The following is a 26,649-nucleotide window of genomic DNA, read 5'->3' as shown; positions in this document are numbered from 1 at the left end:
TGGTGACCAAGTACCCTGCAGGCGGTAAAATTCGGAATTTCAGCTGCCGTGAATTAATTCGATAATTTGTAACCTCGATCAAATGTGAAACGAATTTGCTCCGTCAATGCTTTGTCAGCCGCCGATTTCAATTTGTGTGCCTGTGAGCTGATGTCCAGAATTGCTCCAGAAGCCAGACTTGTCGCCTGCCATCCGCGACTGCTTGCCTTCCTCGACCAAGACACTGAAACATTTTGGGACCAAGTTTCCCCCCCGGGATCCTTTTCTGGCTGTAAACCTGATGTGAAATGTTCCATGACTTCTGCTCACGAGTCAGCACAAACGTCAGATGCAAGCACTCGGCTGTGTCCAGCGTAATCCGTTCCACCGTATGAATATGCAAATAGAGCTGGAACATGCCGCTGGCTGGTTTTTTTTGGGTTAGTTTTTTTTGGGGGGGGGGGGGCGGGGACCATGACAGCTTTAATAATTTCGAGCCTGTCAGCAAAGTTGACACCGACTGGCACCGAGGCTAAAGGTGGCCGGCCTGGGTGTGTTGATATAAAATTCACCCCCCCCCCACCCCCACCCCAAAAGCTAGCATATGAAAACATCCCAAGCAGTCAATGTGAATTGAGAAGAGCCGCTGAAAGTGTTCCCATGAATCACTCCACATCACTCACTCATGTCTTCGCCATCAGGAAAAAAAAAAACATTGGAGCACATTAGCTGCCACGTTGATATGCGTTTCCATAGAAACGCGTATTCCCACACGGCATGCGGCGGATGCTGAAGACCAAGGAACACGTCGCAAAACGACCGCAGCGACCGACGCCGAGCACGTGACGTCGGCCATCAGCGCGCAAAGCCACGAAAGCGAGCCGACGGCGTGTGGAGGTGCGCTGAATATGGCGGAGGAGTGAAAACGACAAAGGGTCCGCGCGGTCTCCATTTTAACGAGGGTCTGCCGTGCGCTGACAGCAGCGAGCTCTTTTTTTAATTTGGCTGCTTGACGATTCCTGTTGTGGAATTGATTCGGAAAGGCTTCCTCTTGCGGCGCCGACAAGCAACATCAAAGTGGCTCCCTCGTCAGAAGATGGAACGCCCCCACCCCCATTTTGACCCACTTTACCTGAACGACGGCATGACTTTGACATGTGCGGCAGATCGTTTTGTCGTATGAGTGGCACTCGGACTGCTCCTCGGTGATGTTTTGTGGGGAAGACAATGGCTTTCTCTCTCTCTCTCTCTCACACTTCTTCTTTTTCGATCTCTCTCCTTTCCCTCGCTCTGTGTGGCGTCCTATAACCTTTTTGCTCCCCCCTTCCATCTCTCTCTCTCGACTGCCCCCCCCCCCCACCGTCAGTCACTGCCTCTCTCTTTTACTCTGTCAGTCCCCTTTTTATTGCTTCCCGTCTTATCTCGCTCCCTGTTACTCCTTTTTTTCTCCTTTTCTCTCTCCATTGCCCGATTTCTCTTTTCTTTTTTATCGCTTTCTGTCTTCCACTCAGTGGTGCCTCCTCTCCCCTTTTCTCTCATTTCTTATTGCCTGCTCTCTCTCCCTCCTTTTTATTGCTCCGTCAATCTGGCCACCCCTCCCCTTTTTTGTCTTTCCGTGCTCTCTCTTTCTCCCTCTGTCAATTGTTCCCTCTTTCTCTTCTTTTCTCCCTTTCTCTTCCTCGTTCTGTCCCCCACTTCACCACACCCTGGCCCTCTCTCCCTCCCTCTCTCCATTACTCTCTCTTGCCCCCCTGGCTCCCATTTTTACTGCTCCCTAGCCTATTCAGTCATTCCTCGAAACATTTGAGGCAGACGGCGGCCCCACTCGCAGGGGTTTCTTCCCTCAGGTTTTTTTTTTTGTTTGTTTCTTCCTCAGTGGCCTGCTCACGCGGGATTCAGTTGGCCTCCTCGCGTATGAGGGGAGTGCTCCGAGACCTTCTTGCCGATATAACCTTTGTTGGAAATTGGCGTCGTCAAAATCAAAGCGAACCGGACGACCTTCGCCGATAAGCCGGCCGCTCGGTAAAGTAAAGATGTCAGCAAGCGGGTCAAAAATGTTCGGTGCCGTGAAACAAACCAACGCGGCGGCATCTCCGAACAAGATTTGTTACACGGCGTCTCTTCCTCACTTTTTTTCTGAGTGTTGCTCAAGTGTTTGTAAGAAAGAGCCCTATTTCACAAGAATGTGCTGACTACGGGGGGGGGGGTTGAGCTCTCCAGATGCTTTAATTATCCGAGCGTCTGAACTAAAAATAGTGCGAAACGCGCTTATGCAATCAGCGCTGACTATCGCCATACTTTACCAAAATGGATGCATCGCAATCACAAGTGACGAGCACTGCGCAAGCAGACAATTGACAGCGATGACGCTGCTAACAAAGAACCAGGACAAAACGTGACCAACCAAAAACGTCTGCAAAAGGCCAACGACACAATCACATAAATCACCGTGATAATTTCACAATTTGAGCCCTGTGAGTCCTGCGGTGACTCACTGATCAGAAAAGTCGGAGTCCCATGATGCATTTAGAGGATCCCAAATTTCAAATTCTTAAATGGTCTACTTATTCAATCGCATATGATAATAACACAAACAACAACAATATACATTGATAATAGTTATATTTCTTATAAACAAATGTTGCAAAATTTGAAATAATTCAGGCATACAAGATTTGCTGAGGAATAGGTTCTTATTTCATCCCGTGGTTCAGTTTTTGAGTTCACATCTCCGCAATATACTTTCGCAACACTTGTTGTAACGTTACACAACTTGGCAATCGTCTGCTTTCCGCAAGTGAAGGCCGATTTCGCCAATCTCGTCACGCGATCTTACTTAATGCGAGATCAAAACAACAATGGCGGCGATTGTCAAACTCTGACAAACTCCGTAAATTTTTTTTTTTTAACTAAGAAATCTCTTTGCATCCCAAAAACGCACATTATTTGGAACTGTGCATCTGGCGGGAAAATTATGGACGCAGAGGTAACGAGATGGCTGAAATCGCTTGTCATAAAAGGAAAAGAAATCCAATTATCCAGATCAAAACAACAATGGCGGTGATTGTCAAACTGCGATTGTTGCTGGAAAAAAAGATTTACCGTAGGTTTTTTTTTATTTTTTTTAACTAAGAAATTTCCTTGCGTCCCAAACATTATTTGGAACTGTGCATCTGGCGGTAAAATTATGCGTCCAGGACGCGGGACGCAGAGGTAAAGAAATCCAATTATGAGGACGATACAGAAGAGCACTCGGAATAAAGTAGCAAAAACAAAACTCCAGATGTATCCCAGACATGCTAAAGTCACCCAGTAGCGGCCGCCAGAACAGAATGGCAATGGGATTAGGCTTCTGGTCCTGCGGGGTCCATTTTTGGTCGGAGATTGTCGTGAAGCCAAAACGCAGGCAGGAGAAACAAGCTGTACTGAACCACACGGATGAAGAAAAACACTTGCAGGGCTACACTGGAGCAACCAAACATGAGAGGGGCACAGCGATCTGACCGAGAGCGGTCTCTCCACTTGATTTGAATTTGATGGCAGGAAAGAGCTGATGCCAAAATAAGAAAGAGGTGCGCATCTGGAGGAGAAGCTCTCCCATGCCACCTCCCCGAGACAAAACCAACCCAACCAGGACAATTTCAATTTTTGTGACACGTTTATTTTGTGCCGTGCAGTGAGATTTTTTTTTTCCCTCCAATAAAATATAATGCCTTGGCTCAAGGAAGGGCGGGAAACGGCTCATACAGGACCGCTTGTGATCACTTCAAAGTGTCAAAATCTCATCCAGCCTCATCCTCGCCGGTGTTTTGTCTCTTTTGAGTCACGACAGCACGACACTCGGTCATGCTGAAAACCGGACCCGTCGATGAACTCCACTGGCGGTCTCTAAAGACCCCCCGGGGGGGCCAGACGCCAGCCACATTTATTGGATCTGACAAAGACTTCCCCTTGGAGAGAAAAAAAACAAGAGCGGTCGCTGTCGGGAAGAAGAATTGCGGCGTGATCAACCGGGGACACTCGGCAAACAGAAACAACACGAGATGAACGGCCTCATCGCTCATCGTGCAGCGGATGGAGACGTCTCGCTTTGTAGGCCGTTTGCCAGCACGCCGGGCGACCAAAGCAATTCATGGTGGGGACATTGTTTTGAATGATCTTTTTGGCCCTGTGATATTTGCCGGTGGAAGAAGGACCGTTGATGGACCGGGATGAGTTGTTATTTTGTTGCAATGATAATAATTCCATATGTGTGTGTGTATATATATATATATATATATTAGTGCTGTCAAACGATTAAAATATTTAATCGCGATCAAATGTATAATTTCATAGTTAACTTAGAATTATCCGTAATTAATCAAAGATTTTTATCTATTCTAAATTTCCTTTGATTTCTTTTTTCTCCTATTTTCCCATTTTAATGCTCTTATCAACATGGAATCGTGGATCAGTTTTCTTTTCTGCAAAATGCAAATATTAACTGAAACAACAATTTCGACTTTCAATTTCACATGAACATTTTTCACTTGCAGCAGTTATTCAAACTTAGAGCACATTTTATTATTTTAGAGCAACGTCACATCCGTGACGTGGTGCCGCATTAATCTTGAGATAAAAAAATTAATCGAGTTAAAACTGTCTTAAATTAATGCAGATAATAACGCATTAAACTGACAGCACTAATATATATATATATATATATATATATATATGAAGCAAGGGGATGGAGCAACTTTAACAGATTTTTTTTTTTTAAGTTTGTGCAGCACAGTGAGGGAGCGCTTCGCACATCTGCCGCACAAACAATTTGAATCACATCATCATAATCATCTGATGATGATCATAATAATATGATGAGGTGATGACCCTGGACATTTGTATGAGTTTCACAGTCACAACGGCCCTTTGAGGGGAAACCGCAACGACGTCGCGAGCCGCGGGGAGAATGACTTTGACACCCCTGACTTAGCATTTGGAAGCATACAGGAAATCCTTCTGCTGACTTGGCAAAAGGAATACATTGGTTTGCTAAAAACGGCAAGAAACAGAGTTGGGGGTCAGCGTTTGCCAGATGGCTACGCCACATCTCGCCTGATCATGACCAACACTGCATACACACACACACACACAATTAGCCACGCAGCACAGTGTGCACGGATAGCCGACCAAAATCAGTTTGCGCAATCACATCTGCAACAGCCGCTGATAACCTTTTGTATTCAAGAGCCCGTGAACTGAATTCAGAGATTTGTTTCGAAATACATGATGTATGTTTGAAAAGAATTGCTGAAAAGATGCAAAGGCTGAGAACGATGTCACGCTCAGTTGTTGAGATCGGCCGTGAAACTGTTTGTCGCCATTTTGGTTTTGCTGATTTTTTTTGGGGGGGGGGGGGGCTTGGCGAAAACAGGGTCCACTGATGCACTGGGCCATCTGGCATGATTCAACACAAGTCATATTTAGAGTGCCTCATCGTTGCATGTGAGCACACACGTGTCACATGCAACAGAGAAAGGTAGAAGTGTGAGGAGGGGCGAAATTTCACTCTGGAGCGCGTCGTTGTCACGGCATAGAAAACCCTCACAACGACCCAGTTTTCTAGCCACCAGGGACTTGAAGTGGATATATTTTTGCAGCTCAAAACATGGAGTGATGGGTTGTGTGAGAAAGATGCTGAATGAAATAGCATCTATTTTTTTCCTCATTTGTAGAAGTGGTATTTGATTTGACATATGAGCGAGCAGGGTGTGGTTCCGCCGCATTCAGTGACCATGCGTTTGTGTTTTTGAGAGCAGAGACAATGACTTGATTTTTAATCCCTGCTTTTTGTTGTTGGCCCCTAAAAATAAAGCAAAGTACTGGAGCTGATGTTATTGACAATAACTAATAGTATCCACTTCACTGAGCAGATACATGAATAAAGAATTAAATTGAAATATGAATTCATTCTATAGCTGTTTTGGGGTCATAAGCCCACGCGCGCAGATCCGCCAGGGTGATTGACAAAGACGGTTTGGTGTTGAAGTGCTGCCTTTGTGGGGTTTGTTTTTTTTTGAGAATCCCTTTTCGGATCAAACCTTTGAGAACAAATAGCGGCCCGGCTAGTTGCGATGGCCTCGCACGCCCAGAAACAAAAGCCACGGTACATGGAGGCGACGTCTGCAATGAGTGGCTTGTTTGCATGCGACACCCCATAGCTGTGCGATTTGAAGCCATCTTTCAGGGAGATGTTCAATGTGATTAAATTTCCGTATCCTTTCTCAACTTAACATCACTTGATTTGTAGAGCTTTTGGGATTTTGATCAAATAATGTGAAAGAGCATTTATCGTCACGCCAAGAAATGCGTTAATTGTGGGGGGGGTTCATCTTAATGGCTTGGTTCTCTACTGTTTCCGAAAGCGTCACGCTGCCATTGGATTCTATCAAATAAAACTGCATATTGTACGTATGAACGCAAACAGGAAGTGGAGCGACGTGACATGTCGGCAACTTTCTGAGGATCTTTTTTTTTTTTTGAAAAGGTGATTCCCCGCAGTGGCTTTTGGCGTCACCCACCCTGCGGGAATGGGAATGCAAAGCGGAACCGCTGACTCCGTCATGCAGCCGCGCGCCCACGTCGTCTAATGGCAGCACGCAAAGAGATGACTTTGCAGAAAACGCAGAGCCTCACAAATGTCCCGCTGCATCACCCCCCCCCCCCACCCCTCCCATCAACTCATCCATAAAAATACAAATAACCACATCGGCCGTAAATACGACCGAGGTATGCGTTCACACATCCCCACGTGCACACCGAGGATGACTCCGGCAGATGTTTTAACAGGAAGCAGCTGGCACGCGTCTGCTCTGAGGTCTACGTGCTGAAAATGTGTCCGTAAACATGCGTGTAAGGTGCGCACTGGGCTATTCTTGATTGCCTCTCTACATATGCCAGATGTGTGTCAAAGGCGTCGGAAAGATTTATGATCCCAACGCGGGCGGCACGGTGAGTGAGTGGCGAGCACATCAGTGTAAAGTTATTTCTCATTATCAATTGATTCATCAATTCTTTCGACGTTTTAAAAGGGAAATCTGAAATTGGCAACCCGATTCGGTCAATGTAAAGAAAAACCTATACAGTGTGGGGCATGATGTTCAATGTTTTGACTCCCTTTGATTAATATTTGTATCAATCACAAGATAGATTGTTTCCAACATAAATATTAGGACTGATGTTTGGTCCAATGAACAATCTCAGTCTGTATACCATAAATATTCTCAAAAGACTCCAAATAAATTATGCAGATGGGAAAGGTAAGTATTTATTGACAATGTGTTTTTTTTTAATGTCGCTAAATATAATTGACAAATCGTCGGACAAAAGAGACGTGACAGGTAGATAGATCATATCTCAAAAGCACACTGACTCTTAATTCTTCACATTTTTAAACGCTGCTTTTGACTTTGTACCTGTGATTCCCCCCCGCTTGTATTTTGAATGTGTTTTGCTTTTCATTTCCTGCCGCGATGCCTGCTGTTGGTCTGAAAAACAATCACTTCCCTGCACTTGTAATGCGTCGACTTTGGTGTGAAAGTAATGAATGCGTTTCCAGTTTCCAAGGAACTAAGCTGAAAGTCAACGTACAACAGCAACATGCTCGACTACAAGGCCTGACGAGCTTCGACAAGTAACACATTCCGCTTGTACGATTGACATGGTTTCAAGGGTCACTTCCTGTTCATGTCTTTTTTTTTTTCCTTGCGTTTAATTTTGTCCTGTGGTCCTGACATTCTAACTTGATCCTGGACTCAGCAACTGTAATAATATTCCAAAATCATAATGAGTAACTCGTTATATGACGTACTCCATTATGGCCGGAACTTAACTCTTTCATTTGACAAGACGTACTTGTACGTCTTTTTAAAATTAGGCCCCGCCTACCAAGGACGTACTTGTACGTCTAAGTCTTTTTTTTTTGTGTGTCATAGAGAGGAGGAGGGTCTGATGCAATCTGTAAATGAGAAGAAGCCGTTTGCATTGTATATCATGTAAAAAAGCGACCAGTAGGTGGCAGTGGTGTCATGTGCTTGAAATGCATGGTTTTACAAAAAGCGCTTTTTCTCCATTTTTTTTTTGCCCAGGAATCGCCATTTTCATGAAACTTAGCCATTTTGTAATGCCGATTGCTGAAGATTGGAAAAACATTTCTGCCAAAAGAAGAGAGTCCAAACTGTATTTTGGTAGGCTCTGTGTTTATATAGCATTAGAACCAAATATTCTGTGGGCCTTGCAAGATCAGTCAAAATCCAGTAAAATGCTGGGTTTGAGGGGGGTTGCTCCAGTGAAAATGGCTGCGATTGAATGAGTTAATATAAAACTGTACCGTGTTACTTTTGTAACGTTACCGGAGGTAAGCGCTGCCTTGAAGAGGTTTCGGGTGGAAGGTTTCCCAGGCCCGCTGCGAGGCCCATATGGCTGCTTCCTTCCTTCCTTCTTGGCAGCACGCAGGCTTGTCCTCCACCGCTCATGATGAGCACTCCACGTGGCCACGCAGACGGCTCGTGTCTTGAGACTGCACGCTGTCCTGTCACCACGAGCACCGCAGACAAACGATGGCCATCATTCCTCAGTCTACAAGGTCGTCAATCGATTGCTGCATGCTGACCGTTTCATTGTCTTTTTCCCTTCCGGCAAAGGTCTGTGGTGGCTTTCTGAATGGAAGGTATGATGTCCTCGTAGCTGTCCCTCATCCTAATGAACAGGTGACACATTTTCACCCGGGTCCTTCCCATGTTTTGCATCTTGGCCCCATCAGACAGCGCATGCAGTCATTATTAGCGGCAGTTGACAGCCGCCGCCGTTCGTGTTCGTATTACGAAGTCGCGTCTCTGCCGCCTGTGGTGTATTCAATGACACTTCGTAAACGAGGCTTCTTTTTCGTGGAGAGTTGCAAAATATATGACTCGCAGTCTTATCATTTCTACCAGGATGTTTCATTTTAAAATACTATAAGATCACTTTGTGTTCTGATAAGCGTAGAAACAATATTTTGTTAGTCAGTCAGAGCTACGAGGAATGCAGAGTAATAGCTGTCCGGGATTGAATGCCGTTTCACCATTGCTCCCTCCCGCCATAGTGTGTTGCAGTGTTACAATAAAAAGAGCATCTGTAATCCACCTGAGTGTCAGTCATGTATGAAAGCGACAGCGATACACAAACACACACACATAGATAGGCAGACTAGCTAGCTAAAGGCGTTTTAATGGCTTACTTTCCCATGGAAGAGGAACAACCAAGAATCGCATTTTTAATTGAAGAAGTGAAAGCTATCTCTGCAAACAGTTAAAAAAAAATCTGTACTACTGATGCCTGGCTACACAATTGTCCCAAATAACAGTTTGTTTGTTTGTTTGTTTTATACAAGCCGTCAATGGAACTTTTTTTTTTTTTTTTTGCTGGCACTTGTCCGCAAAAATTGTAGGTGCAAGTGCTGTATGGTCATCGTAATCTTATTTCACAACAAACAGCAGTTCAGCTGATTTTTATTTTATTTTTTTTGCTTTCCAGGTAGCACTACTAAGTGTGATTTTTGCATTATGGTGTTGCATTACATGAACTTTCACCAGTATCGCATTTATTAGTATGCCAAAGGCGATTCAATGCATTGTTTTTTTATAGGGCACCTTCACAACCTAATGATATGCAACACGTACTTTGCACATCGTTAGGTTATGCCTGTGTTCCTTGATGTGCGTCATTTGTTGTCCTTTGCTCTTATCGACACCGTTAGCAAGGGTACAAGGTCCAAAGCTCTGCACGCTTCTGTTCAGGACGGAGCCGTCCCAGGAAGGGCGCTGCTTGGCTCAGACCACGCTGGCAAATCTCACCTGGCTGTGATCATTGAATTTGTTAAGCACAAATCTGTTATGATGTCTGCAATATATTGAGCACATTTTGAAAAAATAAAAAATAAATGACTATAGCAGTACTTCGATTTCTGAGTTTAATTTGTTCGATGACAAAATTCGTAAGTTAGTGTACTTCGATTCCAAATCAATATTACCCATTAAAGTGCCATAAAGAGCCTTCCACTGTCCTTTTTAGTAGGAGCAGACCAATACAGATTTTTTTTTGTGAGCCCGATGCGCGTTCCAATATTTGACAGCAAAAAAAATGCACAAAACCGATGAATCAGCCTTTTAATTTGAAAAATATTTCTTGAATCAAGGTGTTCCGGGCGTGGCCCACCGCCAGGAGGCCCCGGAGACGACCCAGAACATGCCGGAGAGACTTTGTCTCCCGGCTGGCCTAGGAACCCCTTGGGACGGACGGATAGATGAATAAAGTCCCTTTTTGTTTGGTTTTGTTTTTGGTTCCGTAACAGTGCACTGAAGACATGAATGGAGGCAGAACATTTGGCTGTTGTACGATACTTTGTCCGATGGTATTTGTGAACCACGGACGGAAAAATTGGCTAAAATTGGCACAATTTTTTATTTCAGGGCTCGGGGTTGGATGTTATCATCTTTGGAAATATGGGCAGTTTAAATCGGCTTGAGTTTTTTTTTTAATGAAGAAAAATAGCTTTGTATTGTACAAAAAAAAAAAACATAATAAAAGAGGAAATAAAGAATAAACTCATTTTCGGAATTGCAATTTGGGATAAACTGGGAGGGCAGGACGGACGGCAAAAGTGGGTCAAGTGTCCATCACTGAGAATAACCTTCTACGACCAATGTGGTGCTTTTCGGGGGTAACGCGGTCACAAGTCCGCGCAAGACTCCAGGGGTGTTCCCGCCTTGAGTGTATAAAGTAACGGAACCACGTAAAGAACATTGTTCTCTGATTGGTTGTTTAACCTCGGGCGTGGTCATTTCTTACATTTTAAATTCGAGGTAACATGATATATTTTGTTTCATTTTTTTCATGTCCAATATTCCTGTCAAGTCAGGATGACAAATGCGATAGAAAGGGCTTTTTTGGAGGACTACAATGTGACGACAATAAAAAACACTTTCTCTTTTCTCTGGAAATGTGATGAAGGACTACTACTCATTCCTTTTTTAATGGCAAACGGTCTCTTCATCCATTTTTAAAAGATCTGTAGTGATGTCGAATTTTGTGGATATTCTTGGCTCCGGCCAAAATTGAACACGTGGTGGAAAGTGAACAGCGTTTAAAAAAGGGGAACTGCCACGGTTTCCACGCGGGCCGATGTGCATCTCTAGCTTCTATTTCCATCAAGTACAATGAATTCCGAAGACTTTTGCCTCGGCGCTCTACCCATGAAAAGCGGACTATTTGGAAGCAAGAGCGCGAAAGCAAAGGGGATCGAAGGAAAACGAGGTGGGAGGGGAGCCATGCGCGAGGGCGCACCCGCACGCATGACGTTTCTGGTGTCGGCTGTTTGCTGAAAGCTTTTCTTTTGTTCGGTCGCGGAGTCCCCCCCCCAGCCCCCACCCACCAACCAACCATCCTCTTGCCCCGCGCGCATGCACGGAGAGCAGGATGCTCCTCTCCTCCTCTTTGCCGCTTCTGCAGGAGATGCAGCCGAGTGGAGGCGGCGCGCATCGGCGCCGTGGACGCACGAACCTCCGCACCTGCACCCGGACACATTGAGCAAAAAAAAACAAAAAAAACAACAACAACCCCAAAACGTCTGTGTCAAACTCAAGAGGTATTTTTTCCTTCTTTCTTGGCTTGTTTCCTCCCACCCCCGCCTTGGTCCTCTTCAAGGATGCCCGGAGCACTGCTGTCTTCCCGGTCCCTCTACATCGGCATGGAGGTGGCGATCGCAGTGGCGTCGGTGGTCGGCAACGTGATGGTGGTGTGGGCGGTGAGGATCAACAAATCCCTGCGGGACACCACCTTTTGTTTTATCGTGTCGCTGGCGTTGGCCGACATTGCGGTGGGGGCGCTGGTCATCCCGCTGGCCATCACCATCAGCATCGGGCTGCAGACGCACTTTTACAGCTGCCTGCTGGTCGCCTGCACGGTTCTGGTTCTCACGCAAAGTTCCATCCTGGCGCTGCTGGCCATCGCTATTGACCGATACCTGAGAGTCAAGATCCCCACCAGGTAAGCTCGTGATCGCGATTGTCCCGGGGGCTCAATGTGCTACATGCACCTCACTGTGGAGCAAACCGGCGAACTGAGGCATGGTAAACTTTGGTGGGGCAGACGGGGCCCTCCTGGAGTTAGAATTTTTGTTCCGGGGAATAATTTCAGTCATTTAGCTCAACAACTTTAAAACAACCGACCAACTTTGTCTTGGGAACGCCCCCCCCCCCCCCTGCTAGCTTAGTGCTAACACGTAATGGAAAACGCCATTGATGGGCTAACAAAACTAGCACCGGTAGCCTTTGTCGTATTTGAACACAAACGTTGGTGCAACACATGTTGACAAACTGTATCACAATTTAATTGAAGTTGTTAACTCGTGACGCACAAAGTATTGAATTTTTAATGCTGTCATTTTATGTTTTATTATGTACAACATGACAGTGTGTTATTTATCTTTTGAAACACACTGGGAAAAACACCGTTGGGGGGGAAAAACATGAGGCAAGGTGAGGCAGCTTTATTTCTATAGTGCAGTGCGGCATTTCATTCAAAAGGTAACTCAATGTGGTTTTCTGTGTTTTCTCTGGAAACAACACAATTTAGTGACAGAAGCGTGCATGTAAAATATATCAATGTTTATATCTCAACAACAAAATAAGTCATTCTCTTTTGATTATATTATTTGTAGTCCCATCAAAATGAATTAACCATTCATAAAAGTCTAAACGTGTGAATAACTCGCCTTTTTGCTCCACTTGGAGACGTGGCCGTCCCAACACATAACATCTGCGATCGATACGAATCCAACGCATGAAAGCTGAGCCTAATTGCAACATTTCCTTTCGCTTCAGGCGAGTTGTGCGCAAATGTCAGAAGGCTGGATTGTCAGCTGTCGATCTCGACCGACGCTTCCCATTCAATGCCTTTATCCGACTCTTTTTTTTTTTTTTGTGGGTGTCTGCCTCTTTCATGTTCGTATACCGGGAAACATATCATATATCACAGCGCTTGCATTCTCGGAGCACATGAAACAATATCTGGGTCAATATCAGTATGTGGAAGAGCCTTCGGGAATATCGTCACTCAGTCGTCGCAGAACTGTAGCAGGAGCATGAAACTCTAAGCTCTTATTAGAAGTGGCCAAATATTTGCACCCATACCAGTACGATGATGATACAATGCAATGCAATTCAATACAACACATCTTATTTCAGATAGCGCTTTCGCTGAACACTATTTTGGATTTTCTTCTTTTTTTTTTCTTTTTTTTTGACCATTTCCTTGAATGGATGTCATTTTGCCACGTGCCTCACACTACTCTGAACTCTGAACTACGCTGATCGTTCGGCAAGCCCCGTCTTTAAAACTCTCCTTAAAACACATTTTTATTCTTCGGCTTTTCACTCAGCATGAGTTTGACTGTTTTTTCTTTTGCGTTACAACGATATGGCTTCGTAGTAAAAGAGTGTGGGTGCCGAGACCAGCCTGCCTGCAGTCCAGACCTGCCTCCCATTGGAAATGTATGTTGAAAAAAAATCTGCAGATTTTTGCTATTTTTGACTATTTCAATGTAGCTAATATCAGATGAACCAATCATCTGATATTATCAGATGAAAATAAAAATACAGCATAATTAAGACTCATCATATTGAATATTCTATTCACCTCTAATAAAACACACTTTCATCAGATTTAATGTATGTCACGGTATTTTCGCATATTAACTCATTCAGTACCAGCCAATTCTGGACCAAGTCTGAAAAGACGTTTAAAAACGTCTTTGGGAGTGAATGATTTAACATCAAATGTAATGGTCTAAGCTTTGACCAAGTTTACAACACCCATGCTTTTAGCGTGTAAATGTCTTCAACACCCGCACTCTCCCGCGCGCGATCTCGGCGCTAAGCTGACGCTTCTTCTCCGTTGGCCCTCCGCAGGTACAAGCGGGTGGTGACGCCCCAGCGAGCGGGTGCGGCCGTGGTGGTGTGCTGGACGGTGGCTTTCGTGGTGGGCCTCACCCCCATGCTGGGCTGGAACAATCTCGGGCGTCTGAGGCAGAACGACTCCATTGGCTCCGAGCTGGTCATCACCTGCCAGTTCGAGAACGTCATCAGCATGGACTACATGGTCTACTTCAACTTTTTCGGCTGGGTGCTGCCGCCCCTCGTGCTCATGCTGCTGATCTACGCTGAGATCTTCTACATGATCCATAAGCAACTCAACAGCAAGAAGCTGACGGGCAGCCACACCGACCCCAACAAGTACTACGACAAGGAGCTCAATCTGGCCAAATCTTTGGCGCTGGTCCTCTTTCTCTTCGCCATCAGCTGGCTCCCGTTACACATCATCAACTGCGTGACGCTCTTCTGCCCCGACTGCCAGAAACCCATGGTCCTCCTCTACATCGCCATCCTGCTCACTCACGGGAACTCGGCCGTCAACCCCATCGTCTACGCCTTCCGCATCAAGAAATTCCGCACGGCCTTCCACAAGATCTGGCGGCAGTATTTCTGCTGCAAGGACACTCCGGCTTTGGAGATGCAGCCCAGTGACAGGAAGTGGCAAAGCGTCAATCCCGAACTGGGTCGGGTGTTACCGCTGAAGCCCCCGCAGGACGATGGCCGGACGCCCTGCGGCCCGCAGCCTCAGAACCAGAGCGGCGAAGCCCTGCAAGTGAAAGAACAGCCACCCTTATTGGCGCAAAATGCCGTTTAGCACAAGGAATGCAATGAATCCATTTTGAAAACACAAGAAGCCTGGTTCCCAACGTGAGCCGATGAGAGGCGATGCCTCCATTTCGGGGTTTTCGGGAGGCGACACAGAGGGTCCTTCCCAACCGCAGCAGCAGGATTGGCCTTTGACTCAGGAGGAGCGTGCTGACATGGACCTTTTGACCATGAGCTCAAAACGCTCAAAACGATCTACCATGGCGCCGCTTGTCAACAAACGCGTCGTTTGACCAGGAGCGGAGCGATTGAGGAAACGGTCAATGGCTTGAATCATGATTTTAGCCTTCTTCGTTTTGTTTTTTTAATCACTGTAGTTTAAATGTGTGTGATGTCAGTCATGAGATAAACTGCCTAAAAGGTCGGGGGTTGGGTCGCGGGGGCAACGGCTTTAGCAGGGGAGCCCACAATTGCCTCTCCTCAGCCACATCTTCCAACTTTTCCTGAAGGATTCCAAGGCGTTTCCAGGCCTGGGTTGTCCCGGGGCCTCCTGCTGTTGTAACGTGCAGATGCCCGAGCCACCTCATCTGGCTCCTCTCAACATGGAGGAATAGTGACCCCCCCCCGCCCCTCCTCACTCGTTGAGTGAGCTTCTCACCTTATCTCTAAGGGAGAGCCCGGACACCCTGCATAGGAAACTCATTTCGATCACTTGTCTCCGGGATGTCGTTCTTTCGATCATGACACTGGAAAGTTGATTTAAAAAAATCAACGTGGAAACTCAGAGAGTGTGGTTAACGTGATCCTTAAAGGACTGGCTAATCAACTGACTTCTCTTGCTCGGATTACTGGCACAGACGCGCTCTTTTGACAAGGGAAATGGATCACTCTGTCGAGCTGACGTTAGCTAGCAAGCGAGCCATGATTATTTTGGCCATGTGAAGCAAGGCCATCAGCAAGCCAATCAAACATTTGATTTATTACCTGTGGAAAATTGCAGTCCACCAACCCAGTGACAAAGTTTGATTCCTCGTCTATGCCTTTCGACGTGGCTCTTATGTCATCAAACAGTCCTGCCTGTAAGGATCTTCTCCAAACAACAATTTCTGACATGAACTACTCAGTTTCCGCTGGATTATTTATTTTTATTTGTGCTTTGTTTTTTTTTTTTTGTTTTTTTTTTTTAAAGGGCATTGAAAATATCGAAACCTTTTTGGGATTTATCTGGTAGCGGAACATGTTTTTTTTTTTTCAGAATCTGAATCACCTTTGTCATTGCAAACAATGCAACATTAGTCAATGAGATGTGACGTTTTCAGTTCAGGGCAGCGATCTCTGCCACCCGCAAGTGCGCTGGCGTCTACGCTTACAAACATTCTGAAAAGGTCGATATATTTGCAATAATTTGGAAATATGGACGGTGACCTGGTGTGAGTCGTAGTGCGTGAGGCAGGGCTTTTCAAAATGTTGGGGGCTGGTGGCACCTTACAAAGTGCCCCTTCACTCCAACCAAACATAAAGAGCACATGATGTTATCAAATTAAAAAATAAAATGGAAAAAAAAATCCTATTTTCACAGTCTTTGCGAGGGAACACAATGGGTTTTTTCTTTTACTTCCATGTCACCTTAGGGGCTCTGGAGTCCGATACTGTCCTGTGCGGCGTGACTACATCGTTGTAATAGATGTCAGGGAAGAAAAAAACTACACGGGTGTTGGGCCTGTGTCCTGTTTCATAAAATCTTCGATCAACTTCACTAATCAACTTACATTTCCCAAAAGTTCAATGAATGAATGAATGAATGAATGAGCGAGCGACCTACATCGAAGATACGCTGTGGCTTTGTTTGATGGGTTCAACTGTCTTATTCCGACTCGCTCCGAATGGGAAATGCTGTTTGTAAAGTGGCCCAGCGCCTGCGCATGGATATCAGCTTTGAGGCAGTTAATCCCGGACTGGCATAGTTTTTGCATGTCATCCCCGCTGAGAAGCAATCAATGATTAAAAAAAGAAAAATGAGGCCGTCAAGGCTGACAGCACGTTTGTTGCATCTCATCTTATGTGGAACGTGAAAACCTTGCTGGCAGTGGCACTAATGATTCTGTCTGATTAGCATAAAAACAAGCCAGAGTCACATTGCAGCAGATGGAAAATGTCGACGCGGTGAAGTCGACCTCTTAAAATCTGATGCGATGCAGTTTCATGGCGATGAATGAACCCTTGAACTCATTGGAACTGTTTTCTGTGTTCAGGTTGCAACTATGGCTTCTTGCAAGTACATGAAAGCAGACAAATCCTTTTCTTTGTTTGATCAAAATAAGACATTTGCAAAACAATCAACACCATCAACATTTTGGCCTGTTTTCCAACATGTTCTGGACCAAACCAGTCACTGAATCGTTTGTGTTTGTTCGTTTTCTCCATTGTCAATCTGTTTTTGAATGAAAGGCTGGAAATTGTATTTTTTTTGTATCCAATTCATCGAGTAATCAACAAAGTAATCAAGAGATTAATAGTTTATCAAGATAATTGTTCTATGCATCTCTAGTTAATTGTACAGTATGTCAATGCTTATTCGTAGTTTTTCCCAATGCAATTATAACGACCTTCGATTATTTGCGGATTTTCCCTGTTGGTAAGCTGAGATATTAGAAATATTCTGCATAGTGCGCGATCAATTGAAAGTGGGATGTAATTGAATAAAACAAAGAAAGCCCAACCCTTTGGTTTACAGATTTCATCAGGTCAAAAAATGGCCCATTATTTTTGGACTGGGTTGTTCACCCCTGTGGACTGGTTTATCAAAATTCATATTTGCACACCACTTTGGTAACTTCATGAGTGGCAATTACATATCCGTGGCTGTTAAAATCTCTCGAAATGGCTAGAGCTAGACTGTTGGAGTGCATGACACCACTTTTAATAAATGCATCACTGTCTCTTTAAGAGTTGCACTGGTAAAGTCCCGCGAGAACACGGAGCGCGAGTGAGACTCAGACCAGGAAGTGTAGAGAGGGCGAAATGCCCGCGAAACTTCGGTCTCTCAGCTGTGCTTGCACCCGATTGCCAACTGTAATCGCCATCGTAAAACGGGAGATATTCAGATAATCAGTAAACTAGTTTACAATTAAGCAGATTAAGTGGTATATTTTGATCGATGATTGATTATTTAGATGATATTTGTACAGTAGAATATCGTGTATGTGAATTTGAACGCTGCCGCGTGGTGACTCGTGTGGCTAGCCGTAAGTGTTCTCGAAATCCTTAACATGTAAAATTGTTTTTTCTAATTGTTGAATAAAACAAAAAACACATTTAGACATCTATAAACATGTTCATTACAATTAGTTGCATACAGTATGAAGGAAAGCTTCAGTCAGCAAATAAAAAAGTGCCTTCCCCACAGAATGCGCCACACCCCAAAATTGTTTACGATCGTTTTTCAATCTGTTGGCCATGATTTTGTTGCCATTACGGATGATTGTCAAAATAGTCGGAGTCATCTGGGAAACTCCCTTTCGAAAGTGAGAAACAATTTCGGCCTTCACAGACAGCGAGAATTGCTTCCTGACGTGTTTTCAGACCATGTGCTCAGGGCCGCACCGCTGTGCCTCCAGAAGTACAATGTTCGAGTCGATCAGTAACGTCGTCGGGGATCCTGCGCTGTACATTTTTTTTCACCAGCAAGGTGACTGATGTTCAATCAGGAATAAAGCCCACAAAAAATATATTTCATGTTTGGTATGTATTCTGCTGACTCGTTTGCAGCACTTGCTGGGCATTGGCGGCAGTGCTCTTGAGTGGTTTAGGTCCTATTTAGCTGACAGAACCTTGTGTGTCAGCCTTGGCTGCTCTGAGTCACGCACTGCTCCCCTGTCATGTGGTGTTCCACAGGGCTCAATTCTGGGGCCCCTGGTGTTCTCGCTGTATCTGCTACAATTGGGTTCCATCTTAAGGAAACATGGTATTCCCTTCCACTGCTATGCAGATGACTGCCAGATCTATGTCACACTGAGCAAGAAAGACGCCTTCTCATTAAGGCCACTCCTATCCTGTCTGGAAGAAATCAAAACCTGGATGGCACAAAATTTCTTGAAATTCAATGAAAAGAAGACAGAGGTAATATTGTTTGGTCCCAGTGGCCCTTGTACATTCCATCCTGTAGACTTGGGCCCCCTGTCTCCTTATCTTAAGTCAACAGTCTCAAACTTGGGCCTTAAACTGGACAGTGATTTCAAACTTGATCGGCAAATTGGTGCCATTGTCAAATCCAGCTTCTTTCACCTTAGACAGCTGGCCAAAATAAAAACTCTCCTCTCACATGAACACTTTGAGACAGTAATTCATGCCTTTGTCACATCCCGGCTCGATTACTTTGGAGTCCGCCAGTCCTCCATTAAGCGCCTTCAGCTGGTCCAGAATGCCGCTGCTCGCCTCTTGACTGGTACTCGTAAGAGGGAGCACATAACTCCTACTCTGGCATCCCTTCACTGGCTCCCCATACATTTTAAAGTTATTTTCAAGATCCTCTTATTTGTTTTCAAATCTCAGAATAATCTCGCGCCACCTTACCTCTATGAGCTCATCCGCCCCTACACACCTGCCCGGCGCCTTAGGTCTGTGGACCAGACATTATTAGAAGTACCAAGAACTAAACTGAGGCTCAGAGGGGATCGAGCCTTTTCTGTTGCTGGTCCCTCTCTCTGGAATGACCTCCCACTGAACATTTGGCAAGCCTCCTCGCTGCCCATCTTCAAAACCCTCCTCAAAACTCACTTATATTCTTTGGCATTCGACTCAGCATGACTTAGATTTGTTCTTGGTTTTACTGTTTGGTGCTTTCTACCGCCTTTATTACCGATTTGTTTTACTGTTTATTGTGCCTGTTAAATTGCTCCATGTACAGCACTTTGTATGCAGCGATGGCTGTTTGAAAGTGCTCTATAAATACAGTTGACTTGATTTGACTTGACTTGGTCAAGCCCTTCCACAGACCCGGCCATATGAACCATTTAAAACAATTGTTGCACTGAACGTTCCTATAGTAATGTTTTAGTATGTATTTAGTAATTGTAAAATGTTTCTTTCCTTTTAATGTTGTTCTATGAAACCTGGAAAACACACTGAGGAGATGTTACTCACTAGTGTTTTAGTTACAAGCTACTCAGTAAGCAAACACAGTGCAGCTCAGCCTTTGGTAAGCAAACATCAAAGCTAGCTTATGCTTTTAGCGGCACGTCCAAGTCACTTGAAACTTCGTAGCAAAATGTAACGTACTGTACATGTATTTTCAGAGGCTATTTTGAAACAACAAAAACAAAAAAGCATAATTCTTAACGCCTCTAAAATTGATCTCAACTTTGTAACAATAGGATGATGCAGGTCCCACGGTGACAAGAGGTGAGAACCACCCGCCTGTCTGAATGACCCCTGACGCGGGCTTGTGGCCAGTCCGTTGTTGGCTTTTATTTGCCCTGCCATCGGCTGGTGAGCAGTCCAGTCAGTCCGACCCCACCTGTCCGTCATGCAAGGTCAGATGGCATCGGCCCCAACTCACCTGGTGAGGGCAAGTGAAAATGGATGAATGGGAGTTTTACAAAATGCACAATATTTGGTTTTATGTCACTCATACAACCCTGTCCACTCCCCATCCCACAGAGTGACGAAGGAGATAAAAATGTGTTTGTCAGTCATGACCGGGACCTCTTCTGACTGCTTGTGAGCTAGTGCCACCTGCTGGTCAAGTCTATCAATCAAAAAATGACGTGAGTAGACTACTAACACAAGAGAATTGTGCCCAGTTGTTTTAGGTATGAATTAAACATCAATGAAAAATAATAATCCTTAATAGCTCTCTTTCAAGGTATTATTATTAAGACATTTAATATGGATTAAATTTTCGCTTTGTGATGACTTTTTTTTTTTGAACCAGTCAAATACTTAATGTTCAACATCATTTATTTCATCTATTTGCAAGTTGAGTTAATTAATTGTATGGTCAACCCAAACTACGTTGCAAATCAAGTAATGTTTTTTTAAATTACCTTTTTGAAGAATAAACATGCCCCGGGTCATCTTGAGCCAAGAAAATGATTGCGGTTAAAATATTTTAAAATGTACATGGCATTGAAGTTAGTTGATGAAAGCGCTCAGACGGCAATGATAACATTGATGTTTACTTACATATACAAAATAAATAGAAAGAAATGTCAATGTTGCTGCGTGACGCTGAAAAAATATTTTCTAATCAAAATATCATCTGATTGTTATGTTTAGCCCCCGAGGACTTGACATTCCTCCCAACAGGAATACAGTGGCCTTTAAAGGAAAAAGAGCTTTGGGTCAAACTTGTATTGAGCCTTAAATATCCGGTCAATGTTTATCAAGTAGACTGTCGCCCTCCTTCCGCACCACATGCATCACTTTGCGGCACAGTGACATGCAAGAGGAGTCATTGATGGATGCAAAACTACAAAAACGCTCATGTCAGCGTTCAAGCAAGAAAACGACATGCTGCGTACACAGCGGTGCAACTACTTTTCGCCCTTGAGTTCCAAACTCCCAGCAAGGTTCGCATATTGCCGACACAGTGGCCAAACACGCACGAGTGGGAGGCATACACTAAGTGCCTGCCTCAACAAGTGCTGCCACTGACTCACTTCCCCTCAGCTATCAGCTGTTTGCCCTTGATCAACACGGGGAAATTCCCGTGCCTTATTTCTATTTTGTGAAGGCGTTGAAAAAAAGCCTGCCCACTTGACTCAGTACGTTCAAGGCCACTGTTATTGTGGCTCTTCCTCCGCTCGGTGACTCGGCGAGACGGTTTCAGATGGGGCTTCACCTTGTTTTGGACCGTCAGACACTTTTGCGTGCATCAAATCGCCTGAAAACGGCATGAAAATGAACACAGTATTGGCTCCACGTTCAAATGAAATGCAGCACAAAGCGCAATTAGCTAAAATAAAAAAAAAAAAAAATGAAAGCGCCTGCGCCACTGGTTTCGATGATCAACTTGAAATTGGGTGGACGTGTCAATCACAGTGGTCGACTGGTTCGCACGTCGACCTCGCAGTGCAGAGGTGCGGGGTTCGATTCTGGCTCCGGGCTTCCTTTGTGGAGTTTGCATGTTCTACCCGCGCCCGCGTGGATTTTCTCCGGGTACTCCGCTTTCATCACACCTTCCAAAAAACATGTTTGGCAGGTTAATGGAACACTCTAAATCACAGGTGTCAAAGTCAAGGCCCAGGGGCCAGATCCGGCTCGTCACGTCATTTAATTTGGCACCCTTAATGTGAGTGGAGCATGGCGTCAAATTTTGAAGATCATTTGGCCCTGACAAAGAGGCGGGGGTCCATCTTCATTGTACACACACCAATGTTGAGAGGTTTGTGGTCCATTAGAAATGTCCACTTTTTATTTCAGTGAAGATCCATTTCAAGAAGGAATACAGCCTCAATGGTAAATTGTTAATGCAGTGAAAAACAATGCTTTTGTCTTAAAAAAAAACTAAAAAAAACTCAGTGACGCGCACACTTTAGGAAAGCTGAAATCGTCCGGATGACCTCAAACCTTTATAAGTTTGGCTATGTTATTCTTTTCTTGTGGCGGAAAGAAATGTGGCAAATAAAAAACCGGCAGAGGAGTTGTTCTGTCTTGAACGCAATCGAGCGACTTTGTCGAAGGAGTGTTGCCTCGGGGCTGCTGTCGCCGCTTTGCGGTTGTCCTTTCGAAGCGAGGGGGGCGACGCTCCCCCTCATGACTGGCAGTAATTGACTCCGAAGCCCGGCCGCCAAACAACAGGCTGTCCGTAAAGTCGTCGCGTCTGCGTGGCCTTGACGTGAACGGCGGCTCTCGCCGCAGCAGACGCATTTGGCGCGCGTGGCCCCCGGCCAAAGCCACGCGCTGCCTCCCACCGCTATTTATAGCAACGTGTACATTTTGGAAATGGAGTCAAATCGTGGAGAAATGAGAACCTCACAATGTTGGCAATCCCGACCGTGCACCAGAACCTCTGTGGATGTTTTGAAGTTGGAGTCGATGCTGTCCGGTATTTTCTTATTCCGCGTGCGTTGACATGTTCGTCTTAGCTTGATCAAAGAATCGTGGCCCATAATCATAAATGTGAGTGGGATTTGTTGTTTTTCTGTTCATATCCTGAAACCGACTCGTGACCAGTCTGGTGCTCGTCTCCGTGCGCCCCGACGATGCCTGGCAACTCGTCAGTTGTCCGTCAACAGCATACGCGTTCTGCCATCGGCTGGCGACCGGTCCCAGGTGTGATTTTTTTATTTATTTTTTAAGTGGCCCTTCACATCACACCGACGAATGGCCGTTGATGCGCGCTTGGATTCCTGGGCGGCATCCAAGCGTAGCGGAGTGATCCAAGCCTGCGGGGTTTGGCTCAGTGTGTTGAGAAAATGCGCACACATCCACACCCAGACGCTCGCTTTTCAGGCCTATTCCGACAACGGCGCATGTTCTCTTTCCCATGGTGTGTTTGTGTGAAATGAGGAGTTTCCCCAACTTTCTCGAAATAAAGTGCCGCCTGAAAGTCGAGCCACAATCTGTTCCGTGATGCTGGTCACACTTCCACGTGGTCCACTTTCAAAACAGAAATTCTGATTGAGATGAATTCTATTTGAATCAATTCATCCCTCAGTCCAAACTTTTGCCATCGTAGAACCGTTATTAACCGTACAGCCAAAAATTTGAGCAACATTTTCCACATTATCGGTTGTCTACGGCAGCGGTCCCCAACCAACAATCATAAACGCGAATCATTGTCATGATTCGGTTTAGGGACCAACAGGTGGCACTGTAGGGCTCCTCCGGCAGCTGCACACCTGTTGGTCATAACTAATTAGGGCTTTAAAAGGACTCCCAGCCCGAACACTCATTGTCGGGTCATTGTTGCTCTTGCTACTGTCATGTGTGTTGCTGTTTGCTCTTAGTTTCTGTCATGTTTAGTTCATTGTTATGTTTTAGCTTTAGTCATGGTTTTTGTTTGATACTTTGGACTTTGTTTGTTTTGGATGTAGTTTTCTTTGTTTTAAATACAATTCTTCAAATACACCCTGCTCCTCCCTCCTGCCTGCTTTTTGGGGTCCACCACCACCTTGCTGCGTGACAATCATGACAAGAGGAATGTCCTATCGGGCCGCAATACTTACTGCGGGTCATGTTGAAACTTGCCTTCAAAATAAGATACACCACAAATACAAAGTGCATGAAAAATACGACTCACCACCGCCGCATATTATGCATAGTGGGCTTGTTGCGTGGGAATCTCCTGTTGAGATAAATCCGTATTTTAAGTAGGACTCCTGATACTGTCTCTTCTCTTTCTTGAAAGTCGTAGGCTCCTCTTCAGTCTCCTGGCTGGGCCTTTTCCCCTTCCCAAAGAAACTTTCCAAAGACGTTTGTTTTTTACTCCTTTTGCTAGCTCTCGCGTTTCATTTTAGCGGTAAACAATCACCTGACCGAGAAGCGCGCCTTCACCTGCGTCAAGAGTGATATACTGTAGACGGATGTAAGAGAGTGTCCGGCAAATTTTCAAAATAAAACATTGTGCGGATTCCGAAATAAATAACATGGAAGTAATGTCAGAGTTTTATTCTTTCTGTGCGACCCGGTACCAAATGACCCGCGGCCCGGGGGTTGTGGACCGCCGGTCTACGGTTTGAGCACAAATATTTTAGAATAGTTGGAGAAAGGCTTTGACATAACTATTCATTCATTGCCACGTTTTTCTACATTAGTTTATGATTATTTTTTGTTCTTATACCGCATGAATGATGCTTGACAACAAATGAATCTGAGAAGAAAGTATTTTGCAGGAGGATTCACTTAAAATTCAATCTGGGCACCAGAATTCGCTCCCATCTTCTCGAGGCGGCCAGGGATCCCGTCCAAAATTGGGATCGAAGACATTTCGTTTCCTGTTGAAACTCTCAATGGAAAATACCTTGTCGTGAGCTGGGCGAGTGTCCTTGTTGAAAGCGGGCCTGAAAAATAAGGCCCGATGCCCTCGCGTCAGTCTCAGGATTCGTAGCAGCCATTTGATTTGAAAGCCGTACTGCACATTTTGGTTTTGATCACCGGTACTTGACTGCAGGGGAACATGAGTCACGAGTGCGCTGCTCGATGACAACCGTCTCACTCACGGATTATTCCTGTCAAATTGGAGGATTTATGACTCATGACACAACGTCGGCCGTACGAGCGATACTAAAGAGCGTGGTGTGGTTTATGGTTGCTTACACTCCGCCCAAAAAAATGTCATGTTTTCATTGCTGTTTGTCTCGGAGTGGGATTATACACCAAATACTTTGCCGGAGTAAACAACCCCCATCCCGGCCCACACGAAGAAAAAAAAAATAACACGTCATATTTTGCTTCGGATTGGGACAAATTGTACACTGTGGTAGCTGTTTACATGCATTTCGGGGTGTGTGTGTGTGTGTGTGTGTATGGGTATGCGAGTTGTTTCAGGTGTTGAGTCAATGTAAACAGCGATACTGGAAGTGGGTCACTTGAAAAACCATCAACTCGACATTTGAACGCAGGCACTCGATTCAATTCTATTCCCAGTGCGCCACTTCACAACAGAAGTTGTCTGAAGGCACTTCCAAAATGGAGCAAGTCGAGCATCTGCTCACGCGTTAGGAAACCTCACACGGCCAAACCACTACAGCCAAGGAGCCAAGGAAAAACTCCAACGTCCAAATACGCCTTGGGGCGACCCTTTGCTTTGAGCGCTTCGATCGTTTGAGCTGAGTTCTGACAGGAACTTATTCTCTTTTTAATCGATTCATTTTGAGTCATTCTTTGTTTAACCAGGTAAGGCAATTATCCATTTTCTAATCCGCTCATCCTTGGAAGGGTCGCGGGTGTGCTGGAGCCTCTCCCGGCGGTCTTTGGGCAGTCAGCGGGGAACACCCTCAACTGGTTGCCAGCCCATCGCAGGGCCCACATTGACAAAACATTCACAGTCTCGCTCACACCTTGGGACAATTTCGAGTTTTCTATTAACCTGCCATGCATGTTTTTGGAATGTGGGAGGAAACCGGAGCACCCGGAGAAAACCCGCTCAGGCACTGGGAGAACATGCAAAGTCCACATATGGAGCCCTGAATCGAACCCTGCACCTCTGCACTTTGAGGTCGAATTGCTAACCAGTCGTCCACCGTCCTGGACAATTTCTCATTTATAATGCAAACCTAAAAGCAATTTAAAGTTCAGCGTCTCGGTCAAAGAAACTTCGGGAATGGACAGTGGGAGCTAGGATTCCAATCCTCCCGTCACTCGACGACCCGTTCGACCGAGTGAACCACAGCAGCCCTGCCAACCGGCTGGAGGATCTTTGCTGCTTGTCTTGCATCTGACTTTCAGAGAGTTGGCAATCTAGCCTTAGCCATCTGTAAGTGGAGCAACAATTCTTTTTTTTTCTCTCTCTCTTTTCATCATTTTTTTTTACAGCATGGTGCCATAGTGGCCTTGCAGCGACTCGTGTGAGAGTGCGCGATCGCGATAATACTGAATTTACCACAGCCCCTCCCCATTTAAAGTAGAGACCGGGATCAAGCCAGAATTAACTGGCTGGTGAAAAGCAATTCTGATAAGCGGCACGGCGTCAATCAGTCAGCATTGTTTTCGACATCGGGGGGCAATTACGACTTCCTTTTGACGATGTGCCATATGTGTGGATCCACGACAGTTATTGACGAGTGTAGATCTGTGGCTTAGTGATGAAGTGCTCCAATCTGGTTTTTGTGGGCTCTCTTTTCGCTAGCCGTGGCCTTTGCCTTGGCCCCGGCGCCCGAGCAAAGCCATACTTGCGACTGCGCAAGAAGGGAGGGGTGAGCAGTGACTCATTTGCACCCGTCAGAAACGCCGCGGGATTTCCAAAGCCGAGCGTTCCGAGTGGATGTCAAGTGTGCTGACGTTCTTTATCCTT

The 26,649-nt window shown here is 45.3% G+C and overlaps 2 protein-coding genes and 1 long non-coding RNA gene across 5 annotated transcripts in view; 2 read left to right on the top strand and 1 right to left on the bottom strand.

The window, feature by feature from the left end:
- dclre1b (DNA cross-link repair 1B) overlaps window positions 1–8,976 on the bottom strand; it is a 28,585-nt gene extending 19,609 nt beyond the window's left edge. Inside the window, exons 1-2 of one of the 2 annotated variants that reach the window (XM_086113240.1) lie at window positions 8,630–8,976; window positions 8,370–8,548 (exon numbers count right to left, since the gene is read on the bottom strand). In XM_086113240.1, the coding sequence (XP_085969366.1) occupies window positions 8,370–8,492 (123 nt within the window). In that variant the 5' untranslated portion in view covers window positions 8,493–8,548; window positions 8,630–8,976. Of the gene's footprint in view, window positions 1–8,369 lie in introns of both variants that reach the window. The other variant, XM_086113233.1, reaches the window with a different exon arrangement.
- Window positions 8,601–9,952, top strand: LOC147210595 (uncharacterized). Its single transcript, XR_015101161.1, has 2 exons — window positions 8,601–8,726; window positions 9,795–9,952. It is a non-coding gene; the product is annotated as an uncharacterized LOC147210595 (long non-coding RNA).
- A 1,494-nt stretch (window positions 9,953–11,446) lies between these two features.
- adora1b (adenosine A1 receptor b) lies at window positions 11,447–23,765 on the top strand. 2 transcript variants are annotated; one of them, XR_015101154.1, is made up of 3 exons: window positions 11,447–12,042; window positions 13,965–20,253; window positions 20,352–23,765. XR_015101154.1 is itself a non-coding variant. In XM_086113198.1 (2 exons), the coding sequence occupies exons 1-2, from the start codon at window positions 11,702–11,704 to the stop codon at window positions 14,740–14,742; spliced, it is 1,119 nt and encodes a 372-aa protein (XP_085969324.1). In that variant the 5' UTR covers window positions 11,447–11,701; the 3' UTR covers window positions 14,743–23,765. The 2 variants fall into 2 exon arrangements, 1 of the variants encoding a protein (XP_085969324.1); XM_086113198.1 differs by having other exon boundaries at window positions 13,965–23,765.
- Window positions 23,766–26,649: the final 2,884 nt, after the last annotated feature.

This window comes from Hippocampus guttulatus, chromosome 1 (assembly GCF_054856545.1).
Source record: "Hippocampus guttulatus isolate MCC_2025c chromosome 1, RoL_Hgut_1.0, whole genome shotgun sequence".
Classification (NCBI taxonomy): Eukaryota; Metazoa; Chordata; class Actinopteri; order Syngnathiformes; family Syngnathidae; genus Hippocampus; species Hippocampus guttulatus.
The sequence above is the reverse complement of the archived record's forward strand: the minus strand, read 5'-3'. Positions and strand labels throughout refer to the sequence as shown.